The sequence below is a fragment of the Python bivittatus genome, unplaced genomic scaffold, assembly GCF_059951505.1.
Source record: "Python bivittatus isolate LINGU-HERP-01145 unplaced genomic scaffold, Pbiv_v1 ctg000840_np1212, whole genome shotgun sequence".
Taxonomy (NCBI): domain Eukaryota; kingdom Metazoa; phylum Chordata; class Lepidosauria; order Squamata; family Pythonidae; genus Python; species Python bivittatus.
In genome coordinates, this window is record NW_028277113.1 from 40,708,111 (window position 1) to 40,735,257 (window position 27,147).

Consider the following 27,147-nt stretch of genomic DNA (forward strand, 5'->3'; position numbering starts at 1 on the left):
CCCAAGTAACAATACTTATTCATTGAACCCTACCAAGTCCTATCTTTGAGTACTCCAGCAGCAGCACACTGGCAGAGCAATGATTTTTCTCAGCTGCAATGTTTAACTTATTGTTGTAGTGACAACATTATTGATTAAAAATAATAATAAACCTTAGGTAGTGGCAGAGAAAGAGGAACAACACTTATTTTGATCTTATTGGGCTTTTTTATGACACTGCTCTAGTAATCAGGGGAGCATATTTCTGAGGGGGGAAAACTACACAAATTAAGTATCTATAGTTCTGTACCATAAAACCAACATGGTTCATGTTGATACTAGTGTTAGACCTAGTATGAAGAAAACTTTAGTTGGGTATTTTTTGTTTTCTTTAATTCATGGTTAGTAATGAAATTGTATGCTTAAAATGTGTAATAAAAATATTTATAGGAGATAACTTAAGCAGACAACAAATTTCCATCCACATTGCTATGGTCATATTTTGAGAACAAAGCTTTATAATAGGCAAGCATCCATCTACAGTAGTTAAGACCCTTAGTCACTATTACTCATTTACTCTCTATATTATCTTCACTAGAGGAAGCTAGGTATAGCTGGTTCCTGGCAATGCTGATATGGAGGAAGGGATGTAGAGCAGTTACAGAATAAAATCCATTGCTTCCTTCACTCAGCTGTACTAAGAGCATTTGCACACAGTTGTCCCCTTTGTTGAGGGAAGGAAACTGGCCATCACTTTCCTTGTAAACAATAAACCTGAAGACTTTCTTGCTATCCTTTCTTATCTATAAAGCCTGATTCTTTAACTGTACAGGCTACCTGTCTCTTGGTAATGCTGGAGCATAACTTCATGTACCTATTTGTTTAATATAAAAATGTCTGCCCCCTCTAGTATGTATAACAGTCAGTATGGCTTACAATAATTATGATTATACAACACTTTTGAGACCACATATTTGTAGAACATGAAACAAGTTACATAAAATTTGTCCAAGGAAGACAGGAAAATTACCAAAATTGGACAACTGCACAAATATTTTTATTCTACTAAATAAGTTAGTCAAACAAAATAAATGTGGAAGTACGCTATTGTATTTACTAAATACACTTGCCATTATTTCAAATTACTATATACCTCAACATATCATATATATTCACATTCTGACATGTGAACAACAGATACTTTTGCATTACTCTTAGTACCTTGTTTCCCTTGCTTATAACTAGCCATTACTTTTTGTGAAAAGCAGTGCAAATGTACAATATGTGTATAATGATACAAATGCTATACTAATATTTTCTTTTATTTCTTTTCCTAAGCTAGTGAATTTATCAGATGTGTTCCTCTATTTTGAACATAGCCATCTGAAATTCTGAAACAGAGAGAGAGAGAAGGAAGGAAGGAAGGAAGGAAGGAAGGAAGGAAGGAAGGAAGGAAGGAAGGAAGGAAGGAAGGGGAAGGGGAAGGGAAGGGGAAGGGAAGGGGAAGGGGAAGGGAAGGGGAAGGGGAAGGGGAAGGGGAAGGGGAAGGGGAGAAAGGACTTTTGATGTATTTCTTAAAATTAAACATGAAATTTTTAAAAATGATATCTGGAAAATATGAAGGAAAGGGAAGGGTTTGGGGTTTGAATTTTTGGTCTTTTTACAGAGATGTTAACAGTAATAATAATTTGCGTCAGGACTCTTCTTTTTCTTCTACAGTCAGATAAGATGTGTTTTGGTATTTGATTTCCAGTCCGACACTTAAATGAAAACATGGTTCATTTACAGCCACTATCCAACATTCATTTATGTTTTATATATCTCTTTCTCCAAGAAATCTGAAAGACTGAAAAAGGCTCTCCATTTTATTTAACTCATAAATAAATTCATAACTATGCTTTAAAATATGCTTTACCTAAATGCTAAAAATCACAACAAAGCCTTAAAGGGTTGTGCATGCTTCAAAAATGATTTAGATTTTGCACAACAGTTCTGTACTACTTAATAAAGCATACGTGTCTGTTTTGCAGGCTTCAGTCACATTAAAAACATGGTGCTTTAATGATTTGATTTATTAAACCAGCAGCATCTTTTTTCTGGCTCACACAAAAGCCCTAAAAAATGTGTTCGCTTTAATGAGAATTACTGAGCTCACACAAGGTCCAAACACTTCTTCCAAATCATTTTTGAAGCAGGCACAGCCTTAAAAAGTAATTAGGCACGGGCATGTATATGCATTCCAAATTGCAAGTATGTTAACTCATTTAAGAAACATGTTACCTACGCATTCTGTCATATACATGTTAGAATACTGAAAATATGAAGGAAACTTCTTTCTATGTGTTTGTTCGTTTATATCTTGTGGTGCTCATCAGTTTTGATAAATTTATATTAGACATAAATGTGTGCTTTATCTGGCAAAGCATTTCAAATGCACTGTACAAAGGAGAAGGGATTCCAGGTAATATGAAAGGAGGAGAATAACCTCTGACCTGACAGTACCAAAAATACAAATAAAAAGAGACACTAAGATGAAAACAAAATAGTGTCATGGATTTACATATGGGGGTTTTGATGAAAACTAGGGCTGGGTTTTAAATCAAAACTCACCATCTCAAAACCACTCCTTTTCATCCGCCTGCAGGACTTGAGGTAAGTACGTATACGCTTTCTGGCACGCTCTTGGTACTCAGGGAATTGTCGCCTGCATGAGTCAATGATAGCCTGGATCTTTTCTTTGGGCTGCTTAGAGATTGGGACCATTCGGTCCAAGTTTTCATCTACAAACAGCCTGACAAACATCTGTTGGCAAGAGGGAGACAGAGGAGAAGGATTTGGAGGGCTACTTGCTTTCTAAGCTTCCTGTCTCAGTTACAGATAGGAAGACTGCTTTTTTCTTTAATTAAAAAAAAAAAACACACACAGTGAAGAGCTTTGTGATGGAAAGCCAGAAATGTTAAGCAACCAAGGATTTTATTTTAGGACTGACAAAAGACAAGAAAAGATTAGATTATAGTGTATAGAAATCATGAGGAAAATAAAACACAGATTGTAAAAATAAGCACCATTTCATGTCTCTTATTAACAATGTGCTATGACTGCTTTAATGTTCTGCAGAACCCTTATCTCTTATTCTTCCCCTGTTGTGAACATTTTATGGTGTATGTATTGTCATGCAAAATTATATAAAATTTGAAAAATAATACAAAATAGCTGACCAGTGGAATAAACAACCTGCAGGCCCCCTCCCCACTGCCTCCATTTGCTGGACAAACATACACACACATACATACACGTGCACAATACACAGCTGAAATTTCTCCTATAGATGAGTATTAAATAGCTAAATTAGATGAACCTGGTATCTCTTTGAAAATGTTTTACAGTACAATCCTATACATGTCTATTCAGAAGTAAGTTCCATTGAGTTCAGTGGGGCTTACTCCCAGGCAAGTGGGTATAGGATTGCAGCCTTTATGTATGGTCAGTGAGAAGGGGAGAGATTCCCTTGCATAATTTTTTTTAAAAAATACACCTCTTTAATTCTCACATTAACCCATAAACATATGCCCCAAGTAATAAATAAATAACTAAATAAAATTCCAAAGGACATAAGAATCATATAACTCACATTAAAAGCTTTCAGGCGCTCAGCTTCTACTCCATCAGATTCATTAACTTTCTCAGCATCTTCATGGTCATCATGGTCATCCTCATCTTCTTCTCCCCGGTTCAGGGAGAGGTCTTCAGCACCTCTATCCATGTTTTCATTCTTGCCAGAATCATAGCTTGAATAACTATGGGCAGGTGACTAGGATGAAAGAAATGTCATTTTAAGAAAGCTGCTCGAGGAAGGTATCTGCCTTACTTCAGAGTAGAAGGAGGAGAAAGAGGAATAAAATTACAGATATATTTTTCTTAATCAAGTCAATTAATACACACACAATTTAACAAGCGTTATACATTTACAAATGTATAAATTAGTCATTACATTAACTTTAGAAGACATGAACAAGCCAAGTGACTTTAGTGGACATAAAGCTGAACTGGACATATAAGAATTAATAGAATGCTCCAGTTCCACCACTGAAGCTAATCCAGCCTGAAGCAAATTACTCACTACCTTGAGTAACTCAGAATGCTTCTGTCCTTATAATCACTGATTCTTACTACAGATTGCTAGTCTTACCTCAAAAATATATGCAATTTATACATGTCTGTTCCCCGCATAACCTACACGGTATGTCTGTATTCCAGTTTAGGTATAGAAATTTAAAAAGTATAATGTAAGAAGCAGCTTTCCATTTCCAGTTACCTTCCCCTTTGTTTTCCTGTACAATACAAAAACTGTCTTTCTTATACATGGAATTTCCACTAGATAACCATAGAGTTTAGGATTATAGTTCTCTCCATTTTCTGGGTGGTTGCAATGTTATATAAAAGAAACACATTCTTTTCTTAAGGAGATAGAAAAGAGAGAAAGAAAGTGGTGGAAAAATTCATGTATCCTAAAGGCAAAACAATATTAAGGCCTAAGATACTCATTTCACCTCTTTAAACCCTTCCCCAATACTCCCCAAGAAGCTGAAAAGTTTATCCTCCCCAGTCCAGGGGATTCAGGAGAATGTATGCACCCCATAATTGCCCATCCCTGCTATAATGGATCTGTATTGCAGGTCAGTATGATTAAGAATGCTTTACTAAAAAGGGCTGCTCTGCTTTACATACCAGAGGCAGGGCAATTGCTCTGACCTGCCTCCCCAGGTGAAAAACCTCCATGAAGCTCTAGCCCTGGTTTTTCTTTCTGCTATGCTATAAATGCTATAAATAAGGGTTCCATTGCAGTTGCATCAAAGTGAGAGGCACTTTTAGTCCAGAGAACATAATCTGAAAGAAAGTTGACAGTGCCAAGACAAAACATAATGTGATTTCATTTCATTAACATTAAATATATAAAGTATTATTCTTTAGTTATGTTTTCAACAATTTCCTTCTTCTGCCTCATTAAATATTGCAATTTGATAACTATTTTTAGAGATCTTCGCGAGCCAGGCCCAAGACTTTGGGGGTCATTTGTGGCCCTGGAGCCTCAGAATAGAGACTTCTGCTTTGCTTGCATAAAACAACATGATGGAAAACCAAGGGAAAAGGAGTATTGAATGACTGAGATTGACAGCAGACTGCTAACAGTCCCTCCAATTGCAGCCTCTTGGAAGGTGGTGAGATCATGGAGATAGGTAAAAGCATCCACAGGATATGACACTTTGATCAAAAATAAAAACAGCATTGTGCTATAAGCTCAGCCTATTTTGTACATGTATGTGATATCACAACTCATGTAGAAAGGGATGGAACTTGTATTACAGCAGCATGATGTTTTACTCATTTGCCTCTGCTTGACCCGCACTGCTGTAGACACGTCTGAGGATTGAGCCTATCAGTAACTGACATATATTCTCTTCTATTGGTGACTGGGTCAGAAACTGCTTTCCAGTAGAGATCAAGCATAAAAGATCATCAGAGCTTTGGGGGTGCAGTGGAAGTGAATTGAATAAATTGTTCCTACAGTTAAAAGACAAGAAACAAAAATGCAGTATTAATAGCCATGAAGGGTCATGCCAGACCCAGAATGACTGTGGTTTGTCATGGGAGACATCAGGATTGTTGTCTCCTACCCACAGAGTAGATCCTTTTTAGTCCTGCGCTGGAGGTTGATTCTGTAGACCTGGGATGTGTCCATGTGTAGAATTCTATAGAAATTTTGGCAGTGGCTGTCTTGAGGGAAGAGATAAAAGGAGCCATGGTTGCACTACAGTGACTGGATTTTTAGTACTTTCTCTGTTAAAGGATAGAGAGAAAACATACACATACCCCTGAAGGTGACTTTTCTGAATCACTTTCTGAATAAGCCAGTGGTATAGTCGTGAAGGTGCTGGCCTTGGAACCAGGAGATTGTGAGTTCTAGGCCTGCCTTAGGCATGAAAGCCAGCTGGGTGACTATGTACAGTCACTGTCTCTCAGCCCAACCTACCTCACAGGGTTGTTGTTGTGGGGAAAAGAGGAGGCAGGAGTAGTAAGTATGTATGCTGCTTTGAGTTGACCAAAATATAAAAAAGGCAGGAAAGGAGGAGGAGGAGGAGGAGGAGGAGGAGGAGGAGGAGGAGAATTGCTTTGTGTGTGATGGGCAACTATATAAATGTGACAAATAAATAAATAAATAAATACATCAGGACAGATTACCCAACACTGACCTGAGGTGGGATGGACTACTTCTAGAACGTTAGATTCAATTCTTGAAGAGAGTTACCTAATGTGTCCATACCCCTAATGTGTAGATATAGGGAACAAGGAAGGTTTTAAATTGCTTGCTTGCTTGTTTTTGTTTGTTTGTTTATTTATTTCAATTTGTCTAGGATTAGTAAACAGAAGTATTGTTTTTGTGTGGTCTATTGATTTTGATAATTCATCCAGTCTCCACACATATGTTGGAAATGAGACTAATAAAGTTGTCTCATTTCCAACACATGTGTGGAGACTGGATAAATTATTTAATAAACAGGATAATATACAGCCAATTAGCAATGTATAGGAGATTATTTCTCCTAGTCCAAGAAAAAAGAGATGGGAGGGAGAGCCTGCAATTCACACAGCTGTACTGTTAGGAACTGAAAGTGGCTGCTTCACTTCCTTAGGGTCATGAACAAGAAGTGGGATGTTTGGAAGGATAAACTTATGTATACTATCCAGTCTGACCTGCACTCCCTACATTAGCTATTTTTCCTCAGAGTGGTGGAAGACATTATCCTATCACCAGTGTTAAATAACTAATAAAGAACTTGTACTGTAATCTGTTTCTTTAAATGTAATACAGACTACCCTCTTCTGCTTGCTTCAGGCAGTAACATGCCTTGGGGAAGCCTTGTCAGAGGAGCGTTCTCCATATTTTGACTCAGGGAATTACATACATTGTCTGATTTTTCCTAAGTAAGAATTTTTAAAAATATATCCTTACAGATTGTACTTTGCTATGGAGCCAACTGTAATTCATTGTTACATACTGTAATATATAACATGATATTCATACTGACTAATAAAAGATATTGGAATTCATACCAACAGTTCAAAACTTGAGAACAGAAGAATATCTATAAGGAAAAACATCCATGTTTATACATTTTTATAAATTTAAATAAGTTTGGGATAAAAATGGGTAGAAAGCTATAGTATATTCCTTTTTATCCTTACAAATTGAGGTAATACATAAAAGATATTCAGATTTCAAATAAAGTACAAAATAATGCATTATATTCCAATATTCAACTGCTTGTACCTAACTTTGAATCTGAATCTTTTTCTAATGATTAGGGAAAGGGAGGAATCCTGTAGAAAATGATGGGATTTCTATTCATCGATAGAACTGAACATAAAAGGCACTTCTTCATAAGTGTCAGCTCACTGTGTTTTCATAGTGAGCAAATGTGCAGTTATGAAATATAAGGAGTGAGATAAAAATAAAACAGCAAATACATGACTATACTTTTACAGAAATGAATGTTGCATCCACATTCAGAATACCATGCCTTATTGGCTTATTCCAAATTAAAATAAATGATACCGTACAGCTTAAAAAGATACTGAAAAGTGCAGCTAAAATGGTTCCCTGACTGGAACAGCAACTGCTGGTTGGTGAAACACTGTAGTGCAACATGTCTGGAAAATACTAGATTAAGAAGGATACTTCAAGGAATGTCCTAAAACATAAATAAAACTCTATGGAAAACATATCCTAATTTTGCATGACCACTGAAAAAACTTTGCCTTGCCATCCTACCCGTCTGATCTCTGATAAGGGTAGCACTGGAAACAGAGCCCCTGATATTGATCTTATCTGGTAAACAAGTTCATATCATAACAAAGGTTCTTGAAGTGATTTGGCCTATCCATTTCATCTGAATAAAAATATGTTTCAGGAGTTGGAGCTGATGTAATGATATTGTGCATATTAAAGATGATACAGACATGGGTGAATAAATAGAAAGAAATTATTCTTTGTATTTTAGTGTAATAAAATTCAAAATCAGCAAATGAAGCAGCTGGCCCTAGCAAGCTCAAAGGAAAACAAAGTGTTCTCCTCCCCTCCCCTGCCCCAATATATAGTAATTTTTAAACTATTTATTGTGGGAATATTGTAGGTAATGGCAAATTTATAAGTAGCTTTGACAGTGACATTGGCTATAGTAGCTAAAAATGAGATACCCGTGCTAGGAATTATATGTTACAGTACATATAGATTCCAGTCCTCTCACCATTCTGCCTATAAGGATGCATTATCCAATCCTATTTCACTTTCTGCAGTTTCCTGACTTGCAAAAACCTGCAGGACCCTCCTTTTAACAAAATATTGGCCTCTTCCCCATTTTTTTCTTTAGACAGACTTTTGAGTGCATCTACATTATTATTATTATTGTTATTATTATTATTTATAATTTGATAATTTCTTTAATTTATTATTTAAACTATCTTTCATACTATTGGGTTTCAGGGTAATGTATGATTTAAAATTGTATCACAATAGAATTGTAAAATATCAATAATTAAATGATAAAGTTCTAGAAGAAACCTCAAAGCAAAAGTGGATTGAAATATCTGGGAAAAGTAAGATGGGGGACTAAACTTTCTTATCCAGTGCTAAAAAGATTATATTACAGGCCCCTGATAGACCTCCTTAAGGAGAACATACCATAATTGAGTTGTCAAAGCTGGAAAAAAACCTTCTTATATTTACACATTTTATCTTTGATACAAAGGATACCTACTAACATCTCAGAAGAAAATCTTAAATATATAGAACCAGATCAGCCTTCTCTAACCTGGTGTCTTCTAGTATATTAGCTTATAACTTCTGGAATTGAAATTGCTGGCTCTGAATCACAGGAATTAGAAACACCAACTATACTATATTTATACAAAAGGAATATGACACTGAATTTAAGATGACCCCAAATGGTAGAGTCAGCAGAATTATCAACAGACAAAAATCCTGTGCAGAACCCAGCTTTACTATCCTTCGGTCTAGGATTGCTGAAACCAATCCTGGAGATTCCCTCCCCAGTTGTTATGTGCATGTGACACACTTGTATACATTCCTATCAGAAACCACACTCCAAAAAAGGGGGGGGGCAAGGAAAAAGCATAGATTTATATTAATTGGATTGAAATTACATTAGGTAATAATTTTTATTACCTGTAAACGAAGATACCCCATTTGCAAAATGTATGGATTTCCATCTACATATACTAGCCATGATCTTTCACACATAAGCTACTTTCATACACAGAAAGATATATGTACACACACAGATCCCCCTCTTTCCTTCCAGCAGAAGCAGCAAAAAGAAGAGAAAAAAGTAGAAGCTGAAGAGTAGCTGCACTCCAAACAAAAGAAAAGAGAAAGGACAGTTTATGAAGATTAGATCAGGGAATTGTAACTGATCAAGGAGGAAAAAGAGAGAAGCATGATTTACTTAATGTCTGAGCAGATAGAAGAACCTGGTTGAGTTGGTCTGGAATTGGAAGGAAGCAGGGTCAAGCCTGGTTAGTACTTTGAAGAGACAGGAACTTTCCAGAAATTACCAAAGCTGTGGGCTAGATAGGAAAATCAAAAAGCATCCTAGAAGATGGCAGTGGCAAACCATTTCTACATTGCTTCCAAGAAAACTACATGGGTGTGTCCATGAAGTCACCAGAAGTCAATCCAGAGCTGAAGAAGACTTAACCTTATTTACTTAATATCAATGGCATTAATATTCTTTTTAAAGCTCAGACCATAATCCCAGGTTGTAGGGAAGTTGAAACATCCTGGAAAAAGATAATGGCAAGCCACTTATTGTTGTCAAAAGAATAATATGGGGAGAAAGAGACTGCGGTCAAATCACCCCAGATCTTTGGAAAGAGCTCCAATACTATGATATGCTGCCAGGCAGGAAAGTATTTCCAAATCAAAGAAATGTAGACTCTCCTCCCATATTTCACAGTGTAATTATATATCTGTAAGAGCACGTAGGCCATACAGAACAGGGGGAGCCAAAGTCTCCAATAGTTGGTATAATTGCCATCCTGACAGAACAGATGAAATCATGCATGTAGTTGCCTTAACAACAAGGGCATTAAATGTGAAGGTGTCCCCAGAAGAAGGCAGAGCTAGTGGTTCAAGAAACAAAGCCTATTATTGCAATCATGTCTTTCTTAATACTTTTCCTTCCTTCTTATTAATTTTGCTAAAGTATTGGGAGTGGTTTAAATGTATTTCAGCCAAAAGGATATAATATGTCTATTCACTGGTTTATTTATGTACAGGTAGTCCTCGCTTAACGACTGTTCATTTAATGACAGTTTGAAGTCACAATGGCCTTGGAAAAAGTATTTTACGACCTGTACTTACACTTACGACTGTCACAAACTGTCGCACCAGCCCCCACAGTCATGTGATCACAATTTGCAACCTTTTTCACGATGGTTGTTAAGCGAATCACATGGTTCTTAAGTGAATTCTAGCAAAAAATGTCCATTGGGGAAGCTGGATTCACTTAATGGTCACATGATTTGCTTAACAATGCAGTGATTCCCTTAACGACTGTTGTAAAAATGGTCATAAAAATGACCATCCCATTTAATGACCAATTTTATTGTGGTTATTAAGTGAGGACTACCTGAATTTATTTTTCTGATAAATTTCTAGGATGCCCAACTCTCAAACAACTCTGGGGAATTTAGTTTATTAAAAGATAACTGGAACAATATGGTTATAAACAAGTTGCTATCATGTCAGGAATGTATAGCTGCAGTTCATTACTCCGTTAAAAAAAAAGATGCTGAAAGGGAAAGTTAAAAGGGTCAAATCACTCCAGAAAACTTTGAGAGATGTTGAACAATGCAGTAAGAAACAATGCCAGGCAGACAAAGTGTTTCCAAATCCACGAGGTAACTGCATGGATAATGAATTGTATTAAGAATCCTAATAAGGAAGGTTTCTTCCCCAGATGAGGAAAACAAAAGAGCAAACCTGCACAAATTCATCAATGCAGTAGTCCCATTTAGGAGATAAAAGTAGTGTAGAACTCACCACACAAGCCACAGCAAACTGCCCTTCCCTTATATCAAGCTTCAAGATCATATCGAAACCTTTATGTATACAGCTGTAACCACAAAAGTTTCCTTGTTCAAGAGCCACATTCTTTGGAAGAGGCTGGTTCAAAGAGGACTGGCTATTCTCTGAAGTCACAGCATAAACTCCAGAGAGGAGAGGCTGCTCTCCACTGCTTGTGTGATGAGTTCCCTGTTTGCCTTTACCTCTCGAACAGGTCTATAAAGAGATGGTGAACATGATTTTTAAAAACACTGATAATGCCCTGAGACAAAAATAAGTAATACATCATAATCAGGAGATTGATGAAATATTTACTTTGTTGGATGTCGTAAGAGTCAAAGGAGTACTAAAGAAGGATAAGGAGATTGCCGGTAAGTCTGAATTCTTTCTTTTCCACAGTATAAAATGTAAGGCAGATAATTTATCCCTGAACTGAGATTGTCCGGAAATTAGTCTAATGCAAATAGTCAAAATTAGAAGTGAACTGAAGACTTACTGACAAATTGAAAAAGAATCATTGGATTCCAGTGATATCCACTTGAGAGTTCTAAATTTCAAACAAAAAGTGTTTTAACACATTTCTAAGATTGGCAGAAATCCTGGAAATGGCCAATGCCAATGTATAAAAAGGAATTCCAGGAAGGAATCCAGTAAATTGTGTAAATTGAATTCATTGTGGAAAGCATTACTAAAGATAAAATTATCAGACATATCATGATGCAAAATTAACATTTGTCTGTTAGAAGCCTTTAAGAATATCAGCAAATATGTGGATATTGATGATCTGGTAGATATTATGTACTTTCAAAAGGGTTTTGACAGAAACCCTTCTCAAAAATTCCTGAATCATGACATAAAACAAGAGTTGCTCTTGTGGATTAATAACAGATCAAATAAAAATGGAAAATAAATACAGATGGTCAGTTCTCACAGTGGAAGGATGCAACATAGTGTTGCCAGGAGCTCTTTGGGGAACTGTAGTGTTTTTAATTGGTTCATAAATTATCTGGAGTTAGTGGTAAGGTGAGGTATAATATTTGCCAACAACATCAAAATTATTTAGGGTGGTTAATTCTTGCCTTATACACTATGGTGGAAATGTCATAACTAACTGCGGCATTATAGTGGACAGGATGATGAAAAAATTGACACAGGTACTGAAAAAAGACAAACTCCATATTGGAAATCATTAAGAAAGGAATCAAATTTGTTGTTACTATTTTTGGAATATTGAGCTCAATTTTAGTTAAAAATTGCAGAAATGATATAATATATTTGGAAAAGATAACAGAAACAGAAACTAAAGTTATCAACAGACTGGAACTACTTTGTGACGAATATTGTGTTTAGATTTTACTGATTTATTTTTGGTAGAAAAAAATGAGTAACATGGACATGTATTAAATAATATACAGAAAAAGTGGTTAGAATTTTTTTCTCTCTTTCTCCTTTTATTAGAACCTGAAGTTACCTAACAATTCTGGTAACACATGTAAGGAAGTACCTCATATAGCACAAAATTAAATTATGGAGTTTCTGGGCACAAGATGTAGGAATGACAAGCCCCATTTATGGAGAACTGTGCTTTCAAAGGGCTAGTCATGATAACTATAAATTATCTCCTGCAGTGTTAGAATGCTTCTCAGTACAGTGGTTGGCCATTATAATTTTATAGTGCTGAACAAAGCCTTTGATTTTGATCTAGTGTTGCTCCTCTTGTTTTCTTAATGTGGATTTTGAGTAAATCTAGAATGCATTTTCCCATTATTTATTTTAAGTGAACCCAAATGATTTAAGCCATTCTTAAATCATATATGAAAAAAAGTTAATTTCTCACATTATTAGTTGACAAACACAAAAGCAAAGCTCAATGGCATTCCAGTTTTTGTCAAAGTAGTTTGTGATTATTTTTCCTGATCATAATGAGCATTCCTTTCAGTATTTAGTTCTGTAGAATAACTTAATAACTAATGGACATACCTGACCTTAAAAAAAAAGCTGGAGTTGACAACAATAGCACAATAAAGTATCAGTAGAAAAATCCCATTAGATTGTTCATCTCTTCATTCTTTTTATAATACACATTAAGGGCAAATGCATTCTTATTATAGTTATCAAATTTCCTAGATCTGACTTATCTACACCTGGCCTCTTTATTCTGTTCAAGCTGATATAACAGAAGCCAGAGGGATGAGAGCCTTTAGTAAATCTTAGCTTCTGTATCTGCATCCATGCAATAAATGTCAATGAAGGACTTTAGTGTCAATTTGACATAATAATGATATTCATCTGTACTGAATAAGGGCATCTGCTGTGTGTGTGATTCATTCAACAGGAAAATTCTACATTTTTCTTTAAATATTCCTAATCAGAAACTAAAAAACTGTTTATGATTGGGAAAATGTTGTATTTGTTAATATACAAATAAGGATCAATAAGGGAAACACAAAACCCCACAAAGACAACTTGTTAATGGCCAACGTAAACCCTTAAAACTTTTATATTAAATTTTAAAAACAAATTTTACTAGGCTCTGCTCTAGAAATACCTTGTGAACATGGAAGCATCTTACCTTGCTTCCATTTTCTTTTGCCTCTTGCTCCATCTTAAGATCAGACACTAGGATGTTCTTGTACTTGCTCTTTCCATCACTGTTTGGGTCATCTAACCTGTATTCTGAAGTAAGCTGAGCAGAAAAGGGGCTGTCACTCAGGTTCAGAGGCTGTTCATCCAACTCCAGAGTTGTTTTACCATTACTGTTGGCTTCTGCAACATCCCTGCAATGTGTTCCCCCTGACGTGCTGGAACTGTGTCCTGCAGTCTCATTGCCGTTAAAACTCTCTGCAGCTGAATCATCTAGAAAACACATGGAATTACAGATGCTTAGTGCCATGCCATGAACATTTTATTCAGATAAATCTACCAATTTCTACTTGCACAGAATTTTGGCATTTTGTTTGATATTTCACCTGCCCTATAATCAGAATGTTAGGGTTACAAATTAAAGTATGAAAATATTGTGTTACAAATATATAACATGTAATCTCATATAATACCAGTATCTTTCATTATACCAGTATATTCTACAGGATCAAAGGTAGTCCACAACAGTGGTAAATTTATTGTGGTAAATTAAACTAACCAACACCATGAGCTGATTTTGCTCGTGGCACTCAATTAACTAAACCCAGAATAATGATTTATAGGGCTTTCTTACAATTAATAATTTTATTATGCTATGAAATAATAACACCTGCTTTCATTGAGTCATGTTGCAGTCATATTATTCATAGCACATATTCTTATTAATATTTATTTTATTGCCTAATTAACTTATTATTCCAAGAAAGAAATAAAGGAAATTCCACATCACTGAGTTAGGTCAGTTTCCCTTTACTGTTAAAAACAGAATTAAGTAACTTAAAATTTATATCTTACAGTATTACATTGTGCAGAGACATAAAATTGCAGAGCAATATTAGACATATTGAGTTTATTAATATTGCTTGCAATATTAGATCAAATCAAATATCTTTATTACGGTCTTTGACCAGCCTTTATAGCAGAAAAAGATCGATACTTTGGTACAATCTTGTTATCAGAGAAAAGAAGAAAACAATAAAACAACATATCTAATTAAAAGTTTTTCACAATTGTATGACTTGATAAAGATATTTGGCCACTTGATATGTGAATGTAGAGTTAGCTTCCTTTAAAAAGTAATAAACATCAAATTTATCAGTATGACCCTCAAATGTAGAGATGATTGGGGAGATCAAAGAATGTCTTGGGGCATCATAAAAAGGACACCATATGAAGACATGGGCAAGAGTTTCTACTTCCCTGGATCCACCAGGGCAAAGTCTCTGTAAATAAGGAGTCCCATGAAAAGTTCCTGCCAGCAGTGCTGAAGGGAACTTACAATATTAGCATTATATGCTATTATTTGACATTCAGTGACAGTGCCTCAAAGTCCTGACTCTCTTTTTACTTATATTTATATTCCCAACATTCTGGGCTGAGGGGAGGGGGAACATTTCTACTTATGCAGTAAGTTACTGGTGTTATTTTTTAAAAATCTGAGTAAAAATCAACAAAAAGATTTTGCCTAAGTTACAAAACATTAGAAGAAATACCCCAATTCTGGAATTTAGCTGGAAGCAAAAAGGAAATAAAGAGTATGCAGACCTCAAATAAATATCAAAGTAATTTTAATTAAAATAAAAGTGTCCTTCACAGGACACTATTATTCAGCAAATATTCAAGCATTCAGACATATTTCAAAAGATAGTTATAGGTAAATGAATATTATTCACAAGGACAAAAAAAAAAAAAACCCAAAAACCTTAGCATAACATGGAAGGGCAATGATTTATAGTAATACATCAAGTTAATACACATCAAGTTAAGACTGTCCTGAAATTAACATCTGGAGGAACTGAAGTGAGCCCTTTGCTAAATTGCTATTATTTTTTAAAAACTGCTATTTTGTGAAGAAAGAGCCTCAAATGATTCATCAGTTTTAGAAATGCCAGTAAAATTATGTAGAAATGTTATTGAAGCAGAACATAGGGGCTAGTGAATCCTGCCCCAAATGAAATGTGAGGTTTTAAAGCACCAATTGATTCTCCACTTAGATTAAAAAATTGTTTTAAAGAATTCCAGTTCCCTTCCCCTGTCTTCACAAGTACTCCATCCTCACCATATGTCCCCAACAGCCAGAGAAGACTCCTTCAGCACAGCCTCTCCGCCTTCACTATATTTACCAGCCACTGAGGGCTGTACAAGCAGTAGAGGCATAAAGAAACTGAGCAGTAGGGAAGCATGTCCTTTCACCTCCCTCTCTGATGTTCTGCACTGGGCAATGAGGTGCGAGGAAGAGTCAAACTGCTCCTTTCCTTACATACTGTAGTTTGTACCACTTTGGGTAACCTGAGAAAGGTAAATAGAGAAAGGGGATGGTGCTTGGGGAAGAGGCTAAGGCTCATTTTCTGAACCTCAGATTGGATTGGAAAAGATCCAAGTTCTTTCCAGGTATATTGTAGTGGGGGTTTTGTTGTTTTTGGAAAATATTGGGATAATTTATAAGATAGTATGAGGCAAGTAACAATATGTCATCTGTCATTGCCTATTTATCTTCCTTTTATCTCTCCAAGCTCCTGTGAAGGAAGACTGCTGACTAAGTTATTCAACAAGTATATATTAAAAAAAAAAAATCCCCTCTCACCCCTATGGGTGGCCTTCCTCAATCTCAGGTCTTCTACCAGAGGCCTGGGAGTTTGAGGGTTCTGCGCAGTATCTTAGCTGTTCCTAGCACTGCACTCTTCTGGATACAGAGCTCTGATGTCATTCCTGGGATCTGCTGGAGCCATTCTCCCAGCCTAGGAGTCACAGCCTGAAGTACTCCTACCACCACTGGGACTACTTTAGCCTTTACTTTCCACATCCTCTCTAGTTCCTCCTTCAGGCCCTGGTACTTCTCCAGCTTCTCATACTCCTTCTTCCTGATGTTCTTGTTACTTGGCACTGCTACATCTATCACCACCACTGCCTTCTCTTCCTTGTCTACTATCATGATGTCTGGTTGATTGGCCAGTACCTGCCTGTATGAATGAATGAATGAATGAATGAATGAATGAATGAATGAATGAATGAATATACCGTATTTTTCAGTCAATAAGACGCCCCCATGTACAAGACAACCCCCACTTTTCCAACCCAAAATTAAGAAATCAATATTTTAAAGATAGTGCAGAACACATTTTTGTTTAGTAATTAGTTACCATTTACCTGATACACTCGGTGGGAGGAGGTCCAAACCGTCTCTCTGCAGCTCTATTTCCAGGCTCTTTTGCATATCTGATTACATTCAATCACGAGTGAAACTGCCAATAGCTTGTCTCTGCGAACAGACTTCCTCCAATTGGTTTGTTCAGCATCAGCTGACGTCAGTTACATAAGGCTCGTGATTGGAGGAAGTCTGTTTGCAGACTCAAGCTATTTCACTCATGATTGGAGGCTAGCAATAGGAGGAAGCCTCTTTGCAGAGACAAAGTATGGGCAGTTTTGCAACCGCGCGGTTCTCTCCTCGGCTGACTTCCTTGAATAAGACGCCCTTCAATTTTTAGCCTAAGGATTTTAGAAAAAAGTATCATCTTATAGTCGGAAAAATACGGTACACACACACGTACACACACTGTAAGTCACGTTGATAATTCTTTGTGAAATGAAATCTTCTTCTCTTTCACCATCAACATGATCTTCAAATGGGCTTGCAGTAATGTGTGTGCCTTTCTTAAAAATTCCATTTTAAAACTATCTAAAATAAGCATGACCAAGGATCTCAGATCTTCTCTCCTTAATTATGATACATCAAAAATGCAACTTTCAGTAGCAGTAAAAACTTATTTTATAGTGTTTTTTTCAGGTGGTCATAGCAATCACAGATTCTCTGAGTTGTTAAATACTAGAAGGAATGAAAATGACATATGATAAAACGGATTGTGAAATTAACTAGACAGTGGGCAGGACAAAGCTTTCTGATCTCTCTTTCACTCAAAGACTGAAAAGGAAAGGGTTAATTTGTTTTTTAAAATCTACAAAGTACAAGAAGAAAAGACATGATGTTTTGAACTTATGCAATCTGCAATTTCATGAACTAAACAAGCATACATGGCAACTCATACATTTCTTACATTCGAAACCTAGCAGCAGGGATCTAAATTAGGTTGCAGCACTGCATGTGTCAATGGGGGTCATTGCTGTAGATGAGGCAGCAGTAGGGGCACAGACAGTGACAGCATGGAGGCAAGCAGCCCGGGATTGCTGCTGGAGATTGCGAGATTGTCAGAGCCTGACAGTTCTTCAGAGGAAAAGGAAGAATTCAACAGCTAGTTCCCAAGAACCAGACCAAACCAGCTAGAGAACACCTTGGCATAGCAGATACTACATCATCCTGTTTTTCATATCCTTGCTAGCAGCAACTTCATTCTGAAGCAATTCTGCTACCATGACTCGTCACACGTGGAAGTGGTTCTGCTTTGGATCCAGCCTCAGCTCCTGCACACCACTGCACCATTTAATTGTATGTAATTATATAACTACTTACTAAAGCTTTTTAGGAAGTAGTTTCCAGTATAACACAGTTGATTCAGACTGTCCTGAATCCATTGCAATATTGGTTAAATCATGGGCTAGGACTTTTATTTGGTGATGTTATACTATGAGGATCGTAGCCTTCTGGATTCTGCTTTCTAGTCTTTTAATATATTTTCTGTCAGCAGTAACTGCTAAAATAAATCCCTGCGTTGTGGAAAATGTTTCACTATTTTTATTACACCTGTTCATACTGTTCTCCGCAACTATTAAATTCCTCATTTAAAAGGCTCTCTCTGCTCTGCCTAATTAAAAAACTTATTTCAATTCAGTTTATTGTAGAAGAGATAGAAGTTATCATTCAATGTAAAAAAAAAAGTATAAATCTTTGATAAAATATACCTACTGCCTGTGAGTTTTTTAGAATTGCACAGAAGTTACTTAAAAAGCAGGTGATGGGATGTATTGATTTGATAACAGCAGCAAAGATATAATAGCAACAAAATGCTAACCTCATGCTAACTGCTAATCTTTGTTCAATTTTACAAAAAAAATTAAATAAATAAGTATAAATTCTGCTTTGTTACCAGGAAAATCAACATAGACCTCAGAAACTCAATATTATTTCATATCTCATACATATTTCACCTCTATCCCCACAGAAACACATTTATTCCCACATACACACACCTCATCAAGATAATCCACAAAGCATGTCCCTTTTTAGTGTGACTTGCACTAAAAGCTAGCATAAAGCTTGGTACTTTGTACTTGCCATTTTTTCTATTGTTTTCAAAGCTTGCTATATAGTTTATGACTGAATGCTAAAATAGCTCAGTTTCTGCAGGTTGTGAAACAGACTACATAAACATAACAATGTGAAAAATTAATAGTAAATATTTAATTTCCTTCCAGCCACTTACATGATGGAGAGACGTGTTTAAGTTTTACATACTGTACAGCACTGTATCAGAAAAACACCACATATGAGATTATTCTAATTTTTTCTTATAATTTACCTGTCCCCTTATTTTCTTGAGAGTTCTAAATGAAGGTCATATATCAACAGTAAAATAATGTCTAAACTTGCTTAGACAAAATGGATTGCTCAGTGTTTTCATAAGTTGCTGCAGTAGTTTCCATTTCTCCAGATTTTCTAGCTTCCTTTTCAGCCTCAATATCAGGGCTTTTAATACAACCCATAAATATATCTTGTAGGTACATATGTGGTGGTTAGTTTGGGACAATTATTTCCCACAGTTCCTGTATTAAATAAAGCTTGACATCTCTATCTTCTAAACTAGTGGAGATACTGATATGCCACACAGAGCTGCCTAATGTCATTTGCAGGTATGGGACATTCTTCAACAAGCCTTAGAAAGCCCTGAGCCAATTCTGTACTCCGGAGGAGCTGACACTTACTGTGAATTCTGCTCTTTAACTTAAATACCAGAATCGGTGGCAGGCCAATTCTATCGTTGCTGATACAGCATCCCCTAGGCGAGGTCCAACCTTTTTCTTACACTGCACCCTGGGATTAGCTTGACTCCCCCTATGTTTCTCCACTGCACAGTAAGAGCTAATCTTTCCTGCATGAAGCAAGAGATGTTGTTGCCATGACAACACATTCTAGCAGTGGGACTACTGACATTAGTTGAAAAGATTACAGGGAGGCTGTATCAACCTTCCACCAGGGCTATGGGTTCTTCCTTTAAAATATAATTATTCTAAGTCATATGTGTCAAATTCAAGGCCCGCGGGCCACATCCGGCCCGGCGTGTAATTATATCCGGCCCATGAGATCATTTTATATATTATTGTTATTAATGGCCCGGCGATATGAAGCGCTGGTAACACAATAAACTACAGATCCCATAATGCAGCGCTTCAGCTGCCTTGCCGAATGCTTCCCGCGTTAATCAAGTCTAACTTATGATGCTGCAAGTTATTGCGAAGCTAGCCCTCACGATGCCGAAGAGAAAAGTTGATTCTGAAAACAGAGCCTTTAAAAACCGATGGGAGGCTGAATATATGTTTACTGACATTGCCGGTAAACCCGTGTGTCTCATTTGTGGAGCTAATGTGGCTGTAATTAAAGAATTTAATCTAAGACGGCACTATGAGACAAAACATCAGGATAACCTGAAAGACCTGAATGCAGAGCAGAAGATACAGAAAGCAGAAGAGTTAAAGAAGAATCTGACACTTCAGCAGACGTTTTTTACCCGTGCAAAATCACAAAGTGAAGCTGCTGTGAAAGCAAGTTTTATTGTGGCAGAGGAGATCGCCAAATCAGCCAGGCCATTTACCGAGGGAGAATTTCTGAAGAGCTGCATGATCAAGGTGTTTGACGTCTTATGTCCAGACAAAAAGCAGATGCTGGCAAATGTAAGCCTGAGTAGAAATACGATTGCTGATCGAGTTTGTGAGATGGCCACTGATTTAAGAACACAGCTGAGTGAAAGAAGCAAAGACTTTATTGCATACTCTCTTGCTGTGGATGAAAGTACTGACATGACTGATACTGCACAGCTGGCCATCTTCATCCGTGGAGTGGACTCCAATTTGCGCGTTACAGAGGAAATAATGGATATTAAATCGATGCACGGGACAACGACTGGAAAAGACATTTTTGAAAATGTATGTCAAAGTATAACCGACATGAAACTGCCCTGGGACAAACTTATTGCACTTACAACTGATGGAGCACCATCTATGTGTGGTGAAAAAGTGGACTAGTGGGAAGGATGCGAGTAAAGATGCAGGAGGAGAACTGTACTGGTGAGTTAACGGCATATCACTGCATCATACACCAGGAAGCACTATGTGGCAAAGTCCTGAAGATGGACAATGTAATGAGCACTGTAACACAAACCATAAACTTTATCCGAGCTAAAGGTTTAAATCACCGGCAATTTCAGTCCTTTATGTGGGAGATAGATTCAGAGTTTGCTGACATTCCTTATCATACAGAGGTGCGTTGGCTAAGTCGGGGAAAAGTTCTCAACAGAGTTTTTGAGCTCAGCAACGAAATCTGTCAGTTCATGGACAGTAAAGGAAAAGACTCCACTAATTTTAGGGATGAAAAGTGGAAATGCGAGTTGGCATTTCTGGTTGACATAACAGCTCATCTCAACGCCTTAAACCTCCAGCTCCAGGGACGTGACTGCATGATCACTGACATGTATGATGCAGTGAAGGCATTTCAAGTGAAGCTGCTTTTATGGGAGACACAAATGCACCAGTGCAACTTGCCCCACTTTCCCTGTTGCCAAGTAATGTTGAACCAAGTCAGCACAACGGTGTTCCCAAATATGCACTTTGCTGATAAACTGAGCGCACTGCGCACTGAGTTCACACGGCGCTTTGGTGACTTTGAAGAACAAAAAAGAATTTTGAGTTGCTTCCTAACCCATCTGCTGTCGATGTGGAAACCGCACCTGTGCAGATTCAGATGGAGCTGATTGAGCTGCAGTGTAATGGTACACTGAAGGCAAAGTACGACACCGCATGGCCCGCACAGTTTATTCACTCCATTCCCGCAGAAATGCCCCAGCTCCGTCTACATGCGGCTCGAACCTTGTGCATGTTTGGTAGCACATATCTGTGTGAGAAGCTCTTCTCAGTGATGAAGACTAACAAAACAGCACACAGGAGTCGTCTCACTGATGAGCACCTGCAGTCCATCCTGAGAATCTCCACAACACAGAACCTCACACCAAATATAAACGAACTTGTTGCCAAAAAAAAGATGCCAGGCGTCCAGCTCTGATAAAATGACTAAGAGCAAAGACAACTGAATGATTTGATTTGTTATTGCTGAAAAGCACAAATTTTATTTATATTTCCAGGTTTTGTTATGCAGCATGTTCATATTTTGAATTTGTATAATTTTAACAGGATATATTTTTATGGAGAGCAAAATCTTTTGGGATATTTAAAATTTAAGTTTATTTTTTATATAAAATGACATAAGAGTAAAGAAATTTGAATGTTTGTTCTTTTAACGTTTACTTTATTTCTAACTTGTATAATTTAGACAGGATATATTTTGGAGAGCAAAATATCATAAGTTATTTAAGGTTTGAGTTGATTTATTCCGGAATAATATTCCTGTCTGTTTTTATTCATATTTATGTTAAAAAAAGTTAAGTTTTAAAATTTTAAAGTTTTAAAAGTTTAGTTTTAGTGTGTTCAATAAATGTTTATCCTGTTCGGCCCGCGACCTAAAGTGTGTTTTGGATTTTGGCCCCCTGTGCAATTGAATTTGACACCCCTGTTCTAAGTTTACTACAGCCTGGGATTATCTATTCAGTTTGCTATGGGATGATTAATAAATTTGGAATAGGTTTGATAGATATATTAGAGTATTGTTTACACAGATATTGGCCCCACTGAGTAGATTTTATTTTGAATGCAATATAGCTTTCTTTTAAATATTATACATTCCTCCATGTTATGTTATACTCTCTTACATCCTACAAAGGACAGAGATGGAGGACAAGTTAAAATGGTCCAATCCTGACACCTGATGGATCCACATGGCTGCCTGAATGCAACATGGAATCTCCCATGTTGTCTGTCGAAAATATTGCTGATGCTTTGCCTGATCTCTGCAATAAAGAGATGGCCTAGGCCATTAACACTATTGTCCTGATGTGCCCTCAACTGTTACTGGATTTGCAGATGATGGCTGTAATGATTAGTATTTTTGCACCATTACAACTGGTGTGTTAGCTGTAGCCCTCTCTAAACCAATCAGATTTTGAGAAGATTATAACAAAGCCTCTGATCTTAGCCATTGAGCACATTCCTTGTGTGGCCCTCCCTTGAAAAGTATCCAAAAGTTTCAGGGTGGGATCATATGCCTGTATAGAACATCTGCACTGGATACCAGATGCTGACTGGATACAGTTTAAGATGCCAGCCTTTAAAAGTGCTAGCTTAGGGCCTGGTTAGTTACAGGATCACCCCATTCGTTATGAACCTGCCATCTGTTAAGATTTGCAGGAGAGATCCTTTTGAAGATGCCCCCATTGTCTGAATCCAATCTTTCTGACAGATGGAAAAGAGATTTCCTTTGGGAAATGCATGTGCCTCTTACTTTCTTGGTGTTTATCTGTTTTTTTATAAATTATATTTTAAACTTTGGAAATATTCTGAGTCTGATCTTTAAAATTTTCTTGTTGCTTTGACAACCTCTGGAATAGAAAGGTAAGGTATAACTTGGGTGAATAAATCCCAAAATTATAGAACACTCATTGTGTGAAAAGAAAGATGCACACTCAGTCTAATTCTTAGCACCAACATGATCTTATTTTTAAGCATCATGTTCATACCAAGAGTTTAATATAACATCAAAGTCTAACAAATGATAATTCTAGAGGGAGGGGCATGAGATGACTAAAAAAGTAAATTTCAACAGCCAATTTTTTGATTAGCTATTATAAAAACAAATAAAATAAAAAAGAAATCCAGTCATTCACATAAAAGACAATACCTTGAGATGATCATTTAGACCATAGCTATGTTTTATTTTTTTTTCTCAGTTACATTAAAAATAGCATTTCAGTGTTTTTCTTAAATTTATGTATTAATCTGAACATATCCTGATATCTGCTATTTCACAGAATATATTACATAAATATTTATCATTATTTGAATTCTTTATAGAATTGAATGATTTTCTGGGTAGTTTTGGCCATATACCGATACTGGCAATGAGTCAGTAATGTTTCTATAATAAATGGCAAATTATTGCTGTAGAAAAAAATTATTTGAGCCTTGTATTTGCCAGGATTTGTTTTCTGTTTAAAGAGGGTATATAATTCATGTGTGGAATATGAAATAACGAAGAACCATGCAGTCAAGAAAGATATAAACATATGTATTTAAAACACAATGAACTTCTAAAATCTCTGTGGGCACGAGTGACAGAAACTAAATCTATTAAATAAATGATTAGCCATTTTTTCAACAGTTGCTCATGGAAGTTTAGTTTTTACAATTAAGCAATTATAAACTCACTATCACTAATGAAAAGATTTTTAAAAACGTGATTTACCATTAGTAATTTCGAACAATGCCTTAAACAACTTGCTGTGTTATTTCAAATGTGTTGTCTGGAAAAGTAAAACTGACAAATTCAGGGGTGAATATAGCCACAAAAAGATATGGAGGACAATGGTCATTACTGCACTAGGGGCTTAGATAGTCTTCATGACATTATCCAGGCATTGTTAAAGTGACTGTTGTTATTTTGACAGAACAATAGCTGGGTTACTCCATAATCATTAATTTCAAACTCCTCTCAAGAAGTCTTCCATGAGGCTGGAAAAGGAGTTGTGTGGAAAGAGATAAAGGCACAACAACAAATGTAAATCAAACTCTTTGTATATATCCCAATACTTTTATTTCCTTCTTCTGAAGGAACTCTCAACGGTCCAATATGTACAATATAAATGTTTCTTTCATTTTTTTTAGCAATGTGAGCATCCTTGTTCATACTTCATTTTACTATGAAATAAATGATGGTACTAAAAGTTGTAATTGGAGTATATGTGTTGGGAAAAGTGTCCAAGCAGTTGAATCTTAATTATCCCAAACTTTAGCATTTGGACCCAGCATTCCTATCAATTGCTACTGCTATTGGATGCTCCCTGTTGCAGCACAGGCTTTGCAATGTAGACCCAAATGCTTATTGCTTAATATGGACTAATGAGAAGTATTAAGAATTTCATTTCCCAGGCCACGTTAGAAGCAGTGATTGGCCTGGCTGAATCATAAAGCTTCTGTCATTTCTGAATGCCTGGACATCAGCCTGCCTTGTTTCTCCTTCATATTTGACCAGAGTAAATTTTCAGAAACAGAAAAGAAAACTGGGGATAACCTCTCTTACTTTTGCCTTTCCAACAGTCACATTTCACTAGTCACTAGAGAACTCTGCCCCCCAGAGCTCAACCCAGTCTCAAATCTCTTCATAACATTTTATTATTTATTCTGCCCTTTTCAGCATGTCAGAGCCTTCTGTGATTTTGTTTTTTCTTAACCTGCACATATGATGAACTTTCTTGACCTCATGGTCATAGCTTGGTCATAGACTAGAAGAAAGGCCACTTGTGTTCTATTTTGCATGTTTCAATTGTACAATTGAAAAAGCAGGAAAACAATGCCACATAGTTGTCTATAGGATCAAACTATGTAAAGCTGTTCAATACACTATCGGTTGCTTCTGAGGCAGAAAAAGCTACTGGTGCTTAAGACAGAAGGTAAATACTGAAATTCCATTAATAATACAACTATAAGGCCAGTTATGAATTTGCATGATCAGTAATCCAAGCTTTATTGCACTCATAGTAGAGACCTACTTTTGGCTTACTGACAATACAAAGTAAACATTGTGAGCACAATAGTTGCTATGACAACAAGAGCTATTGTGTAACAGTGACATCATTGAGTATGTCCAAACTGACTTGTCAGTTAACTCTGTGGATCATGAGGTCAGTAAATTTTGATCTAACTCTGTATGGTAAAATATGCAGAAAGCTGGTAAAATGAGTAAGAAATCTTCAGATAACAAATTCCATCAAGGCTAAAACATTGACAAAAAAGTTACTTGGGGCATTATTTATTTATCAGATTTTCTCTTACTTTTCTGTGTGATCATAATCAAAGCTGTTAACCATGTTACATTGATATTTAGAAATAATCCAATCTGTATATCAAGTGATTTGTAGCAGTTTAGAATAATTTCACTGATACCTATATTTACTTCAAAAAGGGTTACAAACTAAATTTGGATTGTGTGAGTTTGCAACATGAGCAAATATATCCATTTCTAACATTTCTTGTTACTGATGCTTTCTCTATGTTTAAAAATTCTCTCTCCATGTCCCTGTGAAGCCATCAGGCTGCAAGGCTAGAGATAAAAAATTAAGAAGTTTTGTTACAGGAAGGAGTCTAAGTTTCATGATGGTGGATACTAGTGATTTTATTACTACAGAAAAATAGGCATTTTTATACTTCCAGAATTCCAGTCTGAAAACAAAAATCACACAAAGAAAGCAAATGTGTTTGTGATTTTACAGTCAACTAAACAATACTTCAGGGATTTCAGAATACCTACATAGTTTAAAAACTACTGTACATAGCCAACTTTGTATAGCAGCTGCATATATGCTCTTAACTTCCATCAGTGAAAGTAGGTGGGAAAGAAGAAGACTGAGGTGGATAAAACAAGCACATAGAAACTCAAGAACTTTCCATCCTAATCCACTCACTGGTGGGGGTGGGGGGGAATATGGCAATATTGTTTAAAAAAATAAACAATAAACAACTGAACAGCAGTGGGAACAAATAATACTGCAATTGTAATGTGAAAGAAGACTCATATCTAGACAACCAAACTAAATTTGTTTGTACCCAGTATCCTGTTCTGATGACGGAAAACTAGATTTTCTCTGTTACTGATAATGCACGTAATGGCTTTATTGCAAGATCTATATATACAAGCAACTTTGAAAGGCCAAGCACAATCACAATCAAGCAATACATGTTTCTTGGTGACATGGTCAGTTTCAGTTAACAGGGGGTTGTGGGCCATGAGAGATATATAAAAGCTTCAATCAGTTAATCAGTCAATCAGCAATCCCTTTAAAAATACTATGGCTTTGGTCATATAGAATTATAACCTAGTATTCCCACTGAAAGCCATATAGCTGAAATCCTGCACACATTTTTCCAGGCAGAAAGTCAGGAGCTAAAACTGAGGCAATTTGTATCAGGGAGTCTGGAATACAAGTCCCCTTTTTTTCACCACAAATCCTATGCATGGCCTTGAGTAAACCAAAGTAACACAGAGAGGCTTATGTCTGAGTAAACAGAAATTCATGGAATTCATAGGTTTCTGTATGAAGATGCTTAGGGTC

The 27,147-nt window shown here is 36.4% G+C and overlaps 1 protein-coding gene across 2 annotated transcripts in view; it reads right to left on the bottom strand.

Moving 5' to 3' along the window:
• NOL4 (nucleolar protein 4) overlaps positions 1-27,147 on the bottom strand; it is an 84,178-nt gene that overhangs the window by 25,469 nt on the left and 31,562 nt on the right. The window contains exons 5-7 of one of the 2 annotated variants that reach the window (XM_015889956.3): positions 13,698-13,981; positions 3,611-3,790; positions 2,590-2,781 (exon numbers count right to left, since the gene is read on the bottom strand). In XM_015889956.3, coding sequence (XP_015745442.2) covers positions 2,590-2,781; positions 3,611-3,790; positions 13,698-13,981 — 656 coding nt within the window. The remainder of the gene's footprint in view (positions 1-2,589; positions 2,782-3,610; positions 3,791-13,697; positions 13,982-27,147) is intronic. The other variant, XM_015889957.3, reaches the window with a different exon arrangement.